The sequence below is a fragment of the Balaenoptera acutorostrata genome, chromosome 20, assembly GCF_949987535.1.
Source record: "Balaenoptera acutorostrata chromosome 20, mBalAcu1.1, whole genome shotgun sequence".
NCBI lineage: Eukaryota > Metazoa > Chordata > Mammalia > Artiodactyla > Balaenopteridae > Balaenoptera > Balaenoptera acutorostrata.
The window spans coordinates 38,437,787-38,450,688 of NC_080083.1; the positions used below are offsets into that span (position 1 = coordinate 38,437,787).

The 12,902-nt window shown below is 49.4% G+C and overlaps 2 protein-coding genes across 7 annotated transcripts in view; both read right to left on the reverse strand.

The window, feature by feature from the left end:
• Window positions 1-621: 621 nt before the first annotated feature.
• SLC35B1 (solute carrier family 35 member B1) lies at window positions 622-7,031 on the reverse strand. Of its 4 annotated transcripts, none has more exons than XM_057536597.1 (10): window positions 6,774-6,911; window positions 6,193-6,331; window positions 5,990-6,093; window positions 5,277-5,386; window positions 4,954-4,984; window positions 4,205-4,362; window positions 2,736-2,862; window positions 1,885-1,991; window positions 1,564-1,717; window positions 622-866 (listed from the first exon to the last, which is right to left on the reverse strand). In XM_057536597.1, exons 2-10 carry the CDS (start codon window positions 6,240-6,242, stop codon window positions 814-816), a joined length of 894 nt encoding a protein of 297 aa, XP_057392580.1. In that variant the 5' UTR covers window positions 6,243-6,331; window positions 6,774-6,911; the 3' UTR covers window positions 622-813. The 4 variants fall into 4 exon arrangements, with proteins under 4 accessions (XP_057392580.1, XP_007176479.1, XP_057392579.1 ...); XM_007176417.2 differs by having other exon boundaries at window positions 5,277-5,407; XM_057536596.1 differs by lacking the exon at window positions 6,193-6,331 and having other exon boundaries at window positions 6,774-7,031.
• A 2,353-nt stretch (window positions 7,032-9,384) lies between these two features.
• The window catches only part of FAM117A (family with sequence similarity 117 member A), a 68,218-nt gene continuing 64,700 nt past the window's right edge, over window positions 9,385-12,902 (reverse strand). For all 3 annotated transcript variants that reach the window (XM_057536001.1, XM_057536000.1, XM_007176512.2), the window contains exon 8: window positions 9,385-10,632. In XM_057536001.1, the coding sequence (XP_057391984.1) occupies window positions 10,332-10,632 (301 nt within the window). In that variant the 3' untranslated portion in view covers window positions 9,385-10,331. The remainder of the gene's footprint in view (window positions 10,633-12,902) is intronic.

Consider the following 12,902-nt stretch of genomic DNA (forward strand, 5'->3'; position numbering starts at 1 on the left):
CAGGCAGGAGCTGGCATGGGGACACCAGGGCACAGCCAGGATGGCAGAGGACTGCAATGTTTTAGCCGCTGAAGGGGGCAGGGGAATAGGAGGGATTAATCCAGCTTTCCCAGGAGAGGACTGAGAGGACCAAGAACAGACGTGGAGGTGGAGAAAGGGAATCAGGCCTTCCAAAGCTGTTCATGACATACACACTGAGTCTCCGCTCTAGACTTTGGCTGAGCTTTGGGAGGCAGTGGGGAAATGTGAACACGCAGCAGACTCTGAGGCTCTGGGCTCATTTTATCTCAACCTCGAGACAAGATTCTCAAGGAGAGAATATATCTGTAGTTTTTTAAGAAATATTTGCCCACCAGAGCTTTAAGAGAGAAAGTGATTTTTACATTCTCTGGGTCTGACAGACAGTTACCTGTCCTGGCATATTTAGACCTTGGCCTGTGGGAACAGAAGCCACAAGCACAACAGCTCTTGGGGGAACTGGCCACCCAGCCAGGTTAACCACACCCACGAGGGAGCAGCTTGGGCCATGAGCACCAAGCTCTGCCTCTTCCCTCTCTCTTTCTTTCTTTACTTGTGTGAGGCTGTGCTCCTGGCCATCAAAAACAGAAACAGCCAACTCTGTCTTGTTAAAATCCAAATGCTTTTTTTAGAGTATGTGATTTTGCTTCCTTAAAAAAAAAATAACAACAGCAACAAAAAATACCCAGACTGAAACCTAGTCCTTTATCTCTATTGCGTCCATTTTCCCAAAAGATGTCACTGTTCGAGAAAATAACTTAAAATATTCTTGGAGTGGAGGTAGTCTCTCTCTTCCTAGTGGGATGTCTTCTTGGCTCCTTTCCCAAACTTGGCATCGAGACCAAGACCTATAGAGAGAGAGAACACGGGCTTAACTTTGTGGGGAGAAATGAAGCCTACAAATGATTTGGGGGTAGGGGGGTGGGGGTGAGCCTTGGTTCTCCAAAATTGGAACTTTAAATAAAACTAGTTTTCAAACACTGGTTTTATAAAAGCTCCTCAGAGAAAAGAGATTGGTATCAAATGAAAAAAAATCACCAAGATACTGGTAATTACATGTATATATGAAATATAGCAGGGACTTCCCTGGCAGTCCAGAGGTTAAGACTCCACGCTTCCACTGCAGGGGGCACAGGTTCGATCCCTGCTTGGGGAACTAAGATCCCGCATGCCGCGTGTGGTGTGGCCAAAAAAAAAAAAAAAAAAAAAAAGTACAGCAAGACTGAAAGAAATTTAAGAATTAAACTTCTAAGCTACGTCTCTCAGCTTACCCACAGCAGCATAAATGAGTAGGGAATAAGTATAATAATTTTACCCTGCTCAGTATCTGGGGAAAGCAGAATCACTGGAAAGAAATCACTCAAATGAAATGTTCCTTAGGAAAGCTGGAGTAGAGGTAACGCTTCCTTTTCTCTTATAAAAAATTTTCTCTAAAATAAGCTAATAAATTTCACAAATATACAAGTAAATATTAAGGGAAAAGAATAAAGCTCTGTCACTGTCCCTTTGTGTGGTCCAGAGCTGCCCTCTCTGGATAGGACTTACCCAAGAACACAAGCACAGTGCCCACCCACTGCATGGGGCTGATGGGGTTGGCGAAGAGGATCACAGAGGCCAAAATGGTGAAGAACTTTCGAGTTGTGGTGATGATGGAGCAGGTCAGGGGACCAAAATATACCACTGTCATGAAGATGAAGCTCTAGAGAAAGACAGGGAAAGACTAGGTCAGGCTGGTTCTTAGCTATCTATCTGCCAAGAGGCCTAAAGTCTGTAACGGGACATCACGGCTAATCTTGCCACCCCTCTTCTCGCAGCCAGGCCAGTCTCTTTTGGGGAATCCAAGCCACCCTCCATCAAGGCACTCACCTGGCCCAGGGCACTAGTCAGGCCAAATAGCAGGATGTTATAGATGATGGTAGGGTACCTTTCGGCAAAGCTCAAGAACTCCCAGAGCTCCCCAGTGAACAGGATTCCTAGAAAGAAACGTCAAAAGATGAACGGTGCATCTTTTGTGCCCATATTCACACACCTGCAGAGGCCTCCTAAAGCACTCTGAAGGAGGGCATGGAAAAACATATGGAGTGAGTTTGTATTGTCCCATCAGGCATCTCCTATTTTTCTGGTTAGAGAAACTAACTAAAGACTCTTCTGGGAAATACTTGGAAGTTAATGAGTTACTTCTGCCAAAGTGATTGAAAGCAGCAAACCTCAGATGCTGTGAAGATACTGACCCACACATCTCTAGCTCAAGGCAGCCCCAAGCACTGGTCGATTCCAGCCATCAGTAGCCTCCTCTGTTAACCCTAGTGTGCTGTATGAAAAATACTCCCTGTGTGTGCCCAGATTTGAAAAAAGTTAGGAAGCACTGATTTAAAAGCAAATACATCCATGTTTGAACAATATTCAGTATTCACCGCATACCAATGTCTCATCTCCCTCAGAAGAGGGCGAGTTCCCAGGGCACCCCAGCATTTTACTACTGTGTGTCCTCCCATGATACCTGGCACAGGTCTACCCCTGATTGTGCCAGTAACAAGTAGCAAGCAGAGCCAACTGGTGAAGGTTTCTCCAAGAAGGCTTCTCAGGGGCTTGGACATAAAGGCATCTGAGAACCGATGGGCAAAGTTAGCAGCTGGCACCAGAGCTAGAGATTATGTGGACTGAGGGCAGTCTGCCCTCTGCTGATACGTAGAAAGAATAGCAGAACTGCTCCTTACCAGCTCCCAGCAGCAATGTCGACCAAAGGTTGATGTTCAGCATCATGTGGTTCGAGCCCGTTTGGTAGTGAGCCCGCATGTGGTCCTGGGAAACGCCGGTCAGTCCATCCAGGGTGAGAGACAAGAGCTGGGAAAGAAAGAGTACAGCCTGCAGTGAGAAGGCCACCGGGACCCTTCCTAACGCAGGACACAGAGCTCTCACCTTTCTCAGACCCCTCAGAAAGCCACTGCCTTAAGACAGAGTCCTCAGAACAAAATGCTGCCATTCATCCACAGGCGGAGGGTGGGGAGAGACCATGTGAGTTCCCTCCTCTCCTCAGGCACCAGAATGACAGGCGATCTGAGCCACATAGATGTAGTGTGATCAGAGCAGGGCAGGAAGCCTACCACTTCCCAACGCAATGCCGTGAAGTCTGGCGTGCAGGGGCCTAGAACGACCCATGGTGAGCCACACTCATTCTTCCACTAAAGCTGGGGAGAGGAAATCTAGTCCCAGCACGTTAGCCTCCTGGCTTGGAGTATAGTGCTCCAGAGACTGGATTCTGCGGTCACACTGCCTGGATTAGAATCCGGGGTAAAGTAAGCCACTAACTCTTCCAATTAACAGCCATGTGACCATGGGCAAGTGATTTAACTTTTCTTTGCCTCAGTTTCTTCACCTGTAAAATGGAGATAATGCTATCTAAGTTATGAGGTTATTGTTGTAAAAATTAATTAGTTTACATGTAGAACACTTGGAACAGTGCCTAACACCTAGTAAGTAATAGCTACTATATAGTATTTTTTTAATTAATTAATTAATTAATTAATTTATGGCTGCGTTGGGTCTTCATTGCTGCGCACAGGCTTTCTCTAGTTGCGGTGAGCAGGGGCTACTCTTTGTTGCGGTGTGCGGGCTTCTCATTGCGGTGGCTTCTCTTGTCGCAGAGCACGGGCACTAGGCGCGTGGGCTTCAGTAGTTGTGGCTCATGTGCTCTAGAGCGCAGCCTCAGTAGTTTGCGCACGGGCTTAGCTGCTCCGCAGTATGTGGGATATTCCCGGACCAGGGCTCGAACCCGTGTCTCCTGCATTGGCAGGCGGATTCTTAACCACTGCGCCACCAGGGAAGCCCTGTAGTATTATTTTTAACCCTGGCTTCCACGTTCCTTGGAAAGCCACAGTGAGAGACACACTATTCCTTTCCTCTTTGCTCTCAGGTCTCTGGAACCTCACACCAGCATTTAGACACAGGCCTCAGAGTCATCCCTTCCCCAGAAGGAGAGCTGACCTATAGTGAAATATTTTAGGCTCCCCACTATGGCCTTAGCAGAGCCAAGGGCTTTGCAGCCACAGACAAAGACCAGAAATGTGGGGCAAGAAACATCACAACCTCCCTCAAAACATATAACCGGCCTTCTGCCTGCACAGCTGGGGATACTCCTTTGTTAAGATTACTGGAAAAGGCTTCCTTTCCCAACAGGATTGCATACCAGGAGCAGCTCTCCATAGCCAACTGTGTGTTCTTCTATCCCGACTACCTTCTTGGGTTTGTACATGAAAAGGGCCACTCCAGCCACAATTAGCAACACACACAGGTACTTGGCCATTGGGTACTTCTTCTTCAAAAGGGTCACTCCAAGGAGCATGACTACAGGGAAGAAACAGAGTGGAAAATTCAGGCACCCATAGGCATTGACAAGCCCAACACTCTCCTCCTAGGAGCCAAAGACTCATGGGAAAAAAAGAATGTCTGAGAAGGAAAGCCGACAGAGGACAAAAGTAGGGTGCAATGCTGGCACCTAGACAGAGACGACTGAGCAACAAGGTTGCGCAAAGAGTATAAGGAAGGGAAGAGGTAGAGAACAAAGGTGAAAGTTCCAGGAAGGAACAGGGCAGGGGAGGGGCAGTAGGGAAGAGTGACAGCTTGAGGAAAAGGAAACTGATGATCAAATGGGATTTAGGATGTCTAATGACAACATAAACACATGGGACACCAAAATGATTGACTATGTGAAGCAGGTTAGGTCAGCCTCTGGCTCACAGTGAGGATTACCAGCTAATGAACACCCAACACCACAGGAAGTGATAAAGGATGGGCAGGAGGAAGGGATGGAGGGAACCCTAGAGATAGCTATGGTGAGATGACAAAGCCCAGAGGAATAGAGCTCTAGCAGAGGAGGATCAAGCTCACTGCAGGAAGAGTGAGGAAGGAAGATGGCGACCATCTTCTTCTGCTTACCTGGGATGGGCTTGCACGATTTACCAAGGACCTGAAATTAAATTCAGCAAAAATAATTTCTGAGCGTCTTTGATGCGCCAGGTACTGTACTAGGTGCTACGATAAGATGAGTTAAGTGTGGGGCCTGCACCAGAGACTGCAGCCTCAGAAAGCAGCCCTACCACGGCCAGCCCACCACCACTAAACCTCAGATCTATGGTTCTTCACACTCTTAACTTCCCAAACACACTCTCTTTTTATTTAAGTCACAGACCAGAGGCAAGAATCTTTCATCCTTTTCAAGCAACTTCTGAGCCAACCCTCATTCCACCCTAAGGTTTCACCTGAGTTGGGTAGTTGACAAACTGTAGTGCTGAGTTGCTGGAGACCATGGCACCCAGATAGGAGACAGAACAGGCAGCATAGAGCCAGCTCCGAGTACGATCCACCCTAGCTGTGTCAAAAAACTGGATCACTGGGAGAAGACAAAAGAAACATACAAGAGAAAGCTGGTGGGCCTAGGATGGACCACTGAGCAAGTCGAAGCCACATGAAAGGAATTTGCCTGTCAAATAAGATGAGAAGCACAAACTATTTCTGTCCTCTTAGACTGGGAAATCTCTGAAGATTCTCCAATTCTCCAATCCCACCTAACCCTAACACAAGACCTCATGGAGGGCAGGGGTAGGGGTGGGGTGTCCATTCAGTTCAAGGGACTAGTTAGCCCTGCTGTTAGCCCCCAGGGAACAAAGAGAGAATGCTCAGAACATGCTTGAAGCTGACACATAAAGGAAAATCAGAAGGACAAAGGAAAAAGCTTTAAGTATTCTCATGGGGATCTGGAACACAGAAGACCCATTCCCTGCACATTTCTGACTGAGAAGTTGATTTAATCTAAGGAAATGGGGTTTCACCCTTTTCCAAAGCCACTAGTTTTATCAATCGAACAGAGAGGCTGTTGCAAGCACTAAAGGGGCTGAGGGTGTTGAGAGTTAGATCTAATGCCTAGGATACAAAGGGGAGGAGACACACAACAGATGACTATCTAAGTACTCACAGATCTTGGCAAACACAGCATTGATCACGCACTGGATGAAGACCAAAGTTAAGGCAAAAGTGAACGTCTCCTGCTTGGCTCCTTCCCCATACTTTCCTCTTGTTCTAAGAATGAAATGCATGAGAAAGAGGGGAGGAATTAGTATACTTCCCTCAGTGCCATCTACTAATCCACAGCCACTGAACGCTTTGAAATTTTCTTGCCTCTCTAGACGTAGGGAGAGTTTGGTAAGGATCACCGGGCTCATTGACATCAGGAGCTGATTTTATTGGATCTAGAAACTAGACATTCCAGGCTGCTGATCCCGTAGCCGAAGGAAAAAAATATCCGTACAGGATGGAGCTAGAGGAAACGTGAAAAATTAGTTGGTGAAACGAGGTACCCCGGGCAGAAGAAGGGATTTGGGCTACAGCAGCAGGGCCGAGGGCAAAGGAATCCACTACCTGCAAGCATCTGGGAGTTCCAAAAAGGGGCCGGCACAGGTCATGGAAACCTAAGCCTGTAAAACCTAGCTCCTTAGAACCAACAGGAAAAAACAGCAACCAAGGGAAGAAAAATAACCAGCTCCCGAGAATCCAGAGACCAACTTTCGCGTTTTGGAAACCTAGGAAGGTTCAGCGGCAAAGGCGGTCAGGATGCCGGGAGGGCGGGGCGGCGTGGGGGTGCAAAAGGGAACACTGGGGCCAGGGGCGGGAGGACCGCGAAACTGACCACAGGCTGGGGAGACAAGGTGGACTGGGCAGGGGGGCGGAGGTCTGCGTTCCGACCCCGGGGATCCGCTCACATCTTTTCCTGCAGGATCCCATAGTAGAAATAGCAGACAAAGACGCCGAGGAAGCAGAGCGGCAGGCGCAGCCGGTCGGGCACCAGGGAGCTGCTAGCGGCCATGAGACGCCCGGACGACCCGACCGGAGACCCGCTCACAGCCGGCAGCAGCGGCGGCGACAAGTCCAGCCGGACATCGCCGACCGGCGACAGGGGCCTCATAGGAGCTGCATGCGACCGCCGCTGAGCAGGGCCTCAGCAGCCACCGCCAGAACTGCCAGCTCAGAACCGCCGAGGTGAAACTCTTCAGAACCCTGAACCCGCTTCCAAGGAAAGGACACCCACCCTGGGGCCTTGGCCTCGTCCCTGGTGGCCAGGGGAGCCCGCTATCCCGATGGTAACGCCTTACCCTCGAGACTTTCCGACCAGGCAACTCCGAGGACAACTGAGACCCGGAGCTCGACAGCTGGCCTAGGAGGTAGGCGGACGTGGAATGATGACGTATAAGGATGTGGAGGTAACCAATTGGCTGCGCTGTGCAAAGGCAGACAGGTGGGCGGGAAGGAGGAGTGCGCCGGCCCGGCAAATCGGAGAGTCTTTTTCCCGGTCGGCTGTCAGGCTTCTGCTGGGTCCTAACGCCCGTAAATGGCAATGCAGCCTTAGCGCCCCCTAGCTGCTGCCCAGCGTCCCCGACTCTAACCCCTCTACCAGAAGAGCGTTGCTCAAGGCCTGGCTTTTGGGGAGCCGTCCTCCTCCTAGGGCACATCACTAGGCTCCCAAGGGCGGCAGGGCTCTTGTTTCAGTTCTGTCACTTAAAGGCAGGGTAACCTACGCATGTCACCTAAATTCCGAGCTACAGTTTTCCTAGTCTATATTATTACTAATAATAGCCACCTTGTCGCCTCTTGACTGTTCTGAGGATCAATTGAGCTGAGGTTGGTGAAACGGTCTTATAAACTGTAAAGTGTGCTGTGCAAGTTTAAGGTATTTATTAGTCATTACTCTTTCTCAACTCTAATCTTATTTCCTCGCATCCTCCAGGTGGAAATGGAAGCTTGCCGAAGTGGATTTTCTTCAGGGTCTTACAACTCACCAACAAGGGAGCAAACCCTCCTGCATTGATGAGCTCCTTGTTGGAGCCCCTCTCTCATCCCAGTGTCGGACCTCCACCTGCTGACACCAAGAGCTAGGGCCGGACTGACCCCAGGGCTTGCCACTACCGGCCTCAAGCCCCAACGTAATCACTGGACTCTGGGTTGCTCTTTGGGTAGAGGCTCCTTCTCCCCTTCTAGCAGCCTGCTCCTTTGGCACAGCCTCAGGCAAAGGAAGGAAACTCGGGGCAGCACCACACCCATCCCTCCGGGCCTGACTCACTAAGACTTTGGGGGTAGGCCAAACATCTTTCAGGGGAGGGGTAAGAAGTAGAAGATAGGGTCTGTCTGCAACCCCCTGTGTCCTTTATATAAGTTGGGGAGGGGGACCCCCACACATTTGCTTTCTTGCCCAGTGGCTTACTTTACTGTGTTAGCCGACGATTCCAGGGCACGGAGCTGGGGTTCCAGTCCCAGCTCTACCTCTTTACCAGCTGGGACTTCAAACAATTCACTTGACCTCTGAGTCAAGTTTCCTCATCAGAAATTAATGGAAATATAATAACAAGCGGTAGAGTACTGTGGTTAGAAGCACAGGCATTGGATTCAAAAGATCTGGTTCCCAGTCCTAGCTTCCCCGCTTTGTACCTGTGTTTTGGGGGCAAAGTTTATCAATTTTTTTTTTGTCCTTCCCTCATTAGTACAGTGGGATTTATCACATCAGATGGTTTGTGATATTTCAATGACATTTTATGTAAAGCATTTTGCAGTGTATCTGATGCTTACCTAGCCAATACATGGTAGTTGGGATAGCCTGGCTTAAGAGTTTGTTCTGAGGTTTTATGAGATAGATAGATATAATTGTAGTTATTATGACTGCCCTTGGAGTAGTCAACTTTTTACCCATACAGTGGGGGTAATGTGTCTTTTGTGAAAATGCTTTGTAAATTGCAAAGCACTATCAGAATGTTCAGATGGTTATTCTCATTTTCCCCAAAAGCCTAAGAGCTCTTACAGGGGGGGCACTATAAAGCTGAGGAACAGTTTCTTCTACCCTCTGTGTTGTGGGTACTCACTGATGTGAAAAGAACACTCACAAGGAGCTAAAGCTTCCCCAAAACTGTGCCCAGAGATTCGATCTGAATGCCATTCCCTCATCTTGTTTTCCTTGCTGGTGCAAGGAGCACCCACAATGCCAAACTGTCTCCCCTTGGTCACCCTTATGTCCCTGCTAAAATCTGCTCTCCCTTAGGGTGTTTTTCCAGACTCACCCGAGAAAGGATGACTTCCCCTCTGACTCCTTCACCCCACCTCCACCACACTCTTCATTCTGGACAGACTCTCCCTGGCCCCACTGTTTCTATGTCCAAGTAGAGACTGCAAGCCTGCTGTCCTGAGGACACAGACTCAGGATCCATCCACCCAACATTATGTGTTAAGTAAAGGCTGCTCTTAAAGACAAGGATGAAGTGATTAATATGATACCCTCAATCTCCATCCCGTTCCCTCCCCCCAAAAATATTTAACAGAACCTCAAGCTGCTGGGAATACTTATTTATTTGGTCTATTAACACCAAGATCTGCAAAAAACAAAAAACAAACAAAAAAACACAACTTCTAAACACAGGATAATAAAACTTGAACATTAACATTCTTCTTCGATTTTGTGTAAGCTCTGCAGTATGGAAAATATACAAACTTCAAACAGCTGCAAAAATAGTGTCTTTGGGAGAAAATAGAGTTTCTACATCGATACAAGAAAAATAGGCATTTTTCTAATCCAACCCAGTCCTGGGGCAGGTGGAGGGTGGAGAGTCACCACTTGCCACCCGGAGGAATGCCAGCTCTCCCTCTCCCCTACTACCCACGTGGGGCTGGGCAGGCTGGGCTGCTGCTTAAGACAATCTTAGGGTGAAAGCGAGATGAAAATGCCACTTAGGAAAACGCTTGGTTCCCCCTCTGCCAGCAGCTGGATTGGTCAAGTGTTATGGCCCTTTCGGGCTGCTTTGGTCAGCTCCTCCAATGAGAGGGAGGTATGGGGATGGGACTGAGAGGATGGGGGAATCTATTCGGGTCTCCTCGTCTGTGTCTGGGGAGGAGAGGTAAGGAAATCTGTGGTGTCCCCTCTCCTTTAATCATGGCCAACTTGCTCCATGATAAAGACAAGGGCCCCGTACACAGTCCTTTGGACTCACACCCAGGGGTGGGGGACCCAAGACCTGCTGGGTGAGTTTTCCACCAAGTGAGAGAGGTGACAAGAACACGGGTGTGACTTGTGAGCTGCCCAGCTGCTAGTGGAGAAGGCAGGTCCCCTCACATTCGAAGGGGCAGGGGTCCATCGGAAAGAGGACCCAGGGCTTTGACACAATAAATGAAAGTGCTCAAAGGCCAGGAAGGAAGGGCTCCTTCATCCCCCATCTCAGGGGAGCTCGGGAGGGGCCTGCCACCAAGGCACTGGTCTCCGTGATGAAGTGGGGGTGGGGCCCTCAGACCACCAGGGAGCTCTGGAAAAGCACGGGCTCTTCTGACGGTGGGGGGCGCTGCCAAGGCTCGAATGGCAGCGAGGAGGCCTTGGGGGCCTCTGGATCCTTCCGAGGCGGTGGCCTGGGGCTGGCTGGGGGAAGGGGGGACCCCGGGCTTGAGGGGCAGTTACGGAAGATGAAGCCCATGCTGGGGAAGAGGGGCTTCATCAAGCTGACGGGGCAGAAGGCCGAGCCGGTCGGGTTGAAATGGACTTTGTTCTTGTCAGGACAGGAAGTCAGGAAGGCCAGGTCAGGACCTGGGGACCTGGAGGACGGAGAGAGAAACACAGACATACGTGTGTGCATGCACACAAACAGCCAGTGAGAAGGGATGAGAGGTGTCACAGCGTCAGGGGAGCAAGGGAGCTAGGTCTCTGTTCAAACATGTTGGTAACTTGACCAAAAAAACGACAGGCTACTGAGCAACAACCAGTGCTCAGTAGGCCCCTCAGCTCTCCATGTTTTAGAAATATGGCTAAACAACAGGAAATCTACTTTAGATTTTACTTTAGATTTAGATCTAATCTAAAGCAGATTTAGAAATCTACTTTAATCCCAACAGGAGGGATTAAAGCTAGACGGGAAGGAGAACTTCCTCACAGTGTGATTCTAGAAGAGGAGACCAAGAGATCTTTTAATTTGAGAGGTTTCATCAGTGAACAGTGTTTTAGGGGCAGACCACTTGCCTGAAAGCAGAGATCCAAGCAGAGTGACTTTTTATAGCCTAAAGCAGGGCTTCTCAGCCTCAGCACTACTGGCATTTGGGGTGGATAATTCTTGGTTGTGGGGGCTAGCGTGTGCATTGTAGGATGTTTAGCAGCATCCCTGGCCCCTACCCACCACACGCCAGTAGCACCCCACCCCAAGTTGCAACAACCATTGCCAGATGTCCCCTGGGGGGGAAAGTATCCCCCATTGAAATCTACTGACCTCAAGAATCTAATTCTTGAGCAGATTTGAAAGGTGTGATTTTCAAAACCCTTGCTGGGAGGAAAGGACAGCAGCTAGACCTTATCAGGAGATCTAGGTTCTGATTCACCATGTGCTCTTGGCCTAACCTGCCTCACCTCTAACGGGGAAAGAATCCCTACCCTTCTGATAATGTAGGGGAAATGAAAGGATTAAAAGAGGTCAGGTCAGAGAGTTCTAGAGCAAGGAATCCTTATGATAAAAAAGGAAGAAGAATGTCTGGCCATGCTTCAAGGGTGAAGAGCCCTGAGAAGCTGCTGGTTATGAGGATTCTGGGCAAGAAGACAAAAGTGTGGGAAGATAGTCAAGCTCTGCACCAATGCTTCCCATCGCCTAACTTTTTCTTGAAGTGTAATGTATACATACAGAAGAATGCACTTAGTGTACAGCTTGACAAATTGATTACTATTTTAACTGTAGAATTCTAATCATTCCAAATGCAGGAAGAAGAGCGAGGCACGCAGAGGAGGGCAGATGTTGGCCTAGCGTGAGAGATGGGAGGAGAGGTAGAGGGAAGCGAAGGCCCGTGTGCAGGGTGTGTTTGGAAGCCTGGGGTCCCAGAGGACTCCGCAGCGGCAAGGTGCCCACTGAATGAGAAGGGCTTAAAAGAATCCCACTTTAGGGGCTTCCCTGGTGGCGCAGTGGTTGAGAATCTGCCTGCTAATGCAGGGGACACGGGTTCGAGCCCTGGTCTGGGAGGATCCCACATGCCGCGGAGTAACTAGGCCCGTAAGCCACAATTACTGAGCCTGCGCGTCTGGAGCCTGTGCTCCACAACAAGAGAAGCCACGGGCTTCCCTGGTGGCGCAGTGGTTGAGAGTCTGCCTGCCAATGCAGGGGACACGGGTTCAAGCCCTGGTCTGGGAAGATCCCACATGCCGCGGAGCAACTAGGCCCGTGAGCCACAACTACTGAGCCTGCGCGTCTAGAGCCTGTGCTCTGCAACAACAGAGGCCACGATAGTGAGAGGCCCGCGCATTGCGATGAAGAGTGGCCCCCGCTTGCCACAACTAGAGAAAGCCCTCGCACAGAAACGAAGACCCACACAGCCAAAAATAAATAAATAAATTAATTAAAAAAAAAAAAAAAAAAACAAGAGAAGCCACGATAGTGAGAGGCCCGCGCACCGCGATGAAGAGTGGCCCCCGCTTGCCGCAACTAGAGAAAGCCCTAGCACAGAAACGAAGACCCAACATAGCAATCAATCAATCAATCAATTAAAAAAAAAAAAAAGACTCCTCATTAAAAAAAAAAAAAAAAGAATCCCACTTTAGGAAGAGGTGGGGGATGGGCAGGAGAGGGAATGCTCTCAGTGTGTGCATGCATGCATGAGGAGGGTGACCCAGGGGAGACCAAGTAACACTCGAAGGACGTGAGGGCAACCAGCGTGACCCTGAACGGCTTGATTCCCTCCCTGGGAATCTTACACGATGGACAGCCAGGAAGAGGAAAATGTGGCAGAGGAACCACTAAACACAACAACTTCCCAGTAGGAAAGTTCATACAATGAAGAGACACCAATGAGCTGAGAATTTCTATCCCAGGATATCTAAGAAAGTAACTGAT

Bases quoted from the DNA above. Each gene is read 5' to 3' on its own strand.
- SLC35B1 (XM_007176416.3), bottom strand. From the start codon at position 6,976: ATGAGGCCCCTGTCGCCGGTCGGCGATGTCCGGCTGGACTTGTCGCCG. The intron at 6,094-6,773 runs GTGAGCGGATCC...TTTCATTCTTAG, and splicing joins GGGATCCTGCAGGAAAAGAT to AACAAGAGGAAAGTATGGGG. The intron at 4,363-4,953 runs GTAAGCAGAAGA...TCTTCCCTGTAG, and splicing joins ATCGTGCAAGCCCATCCCAG to TCATGCTCCTTGGAGTGACC.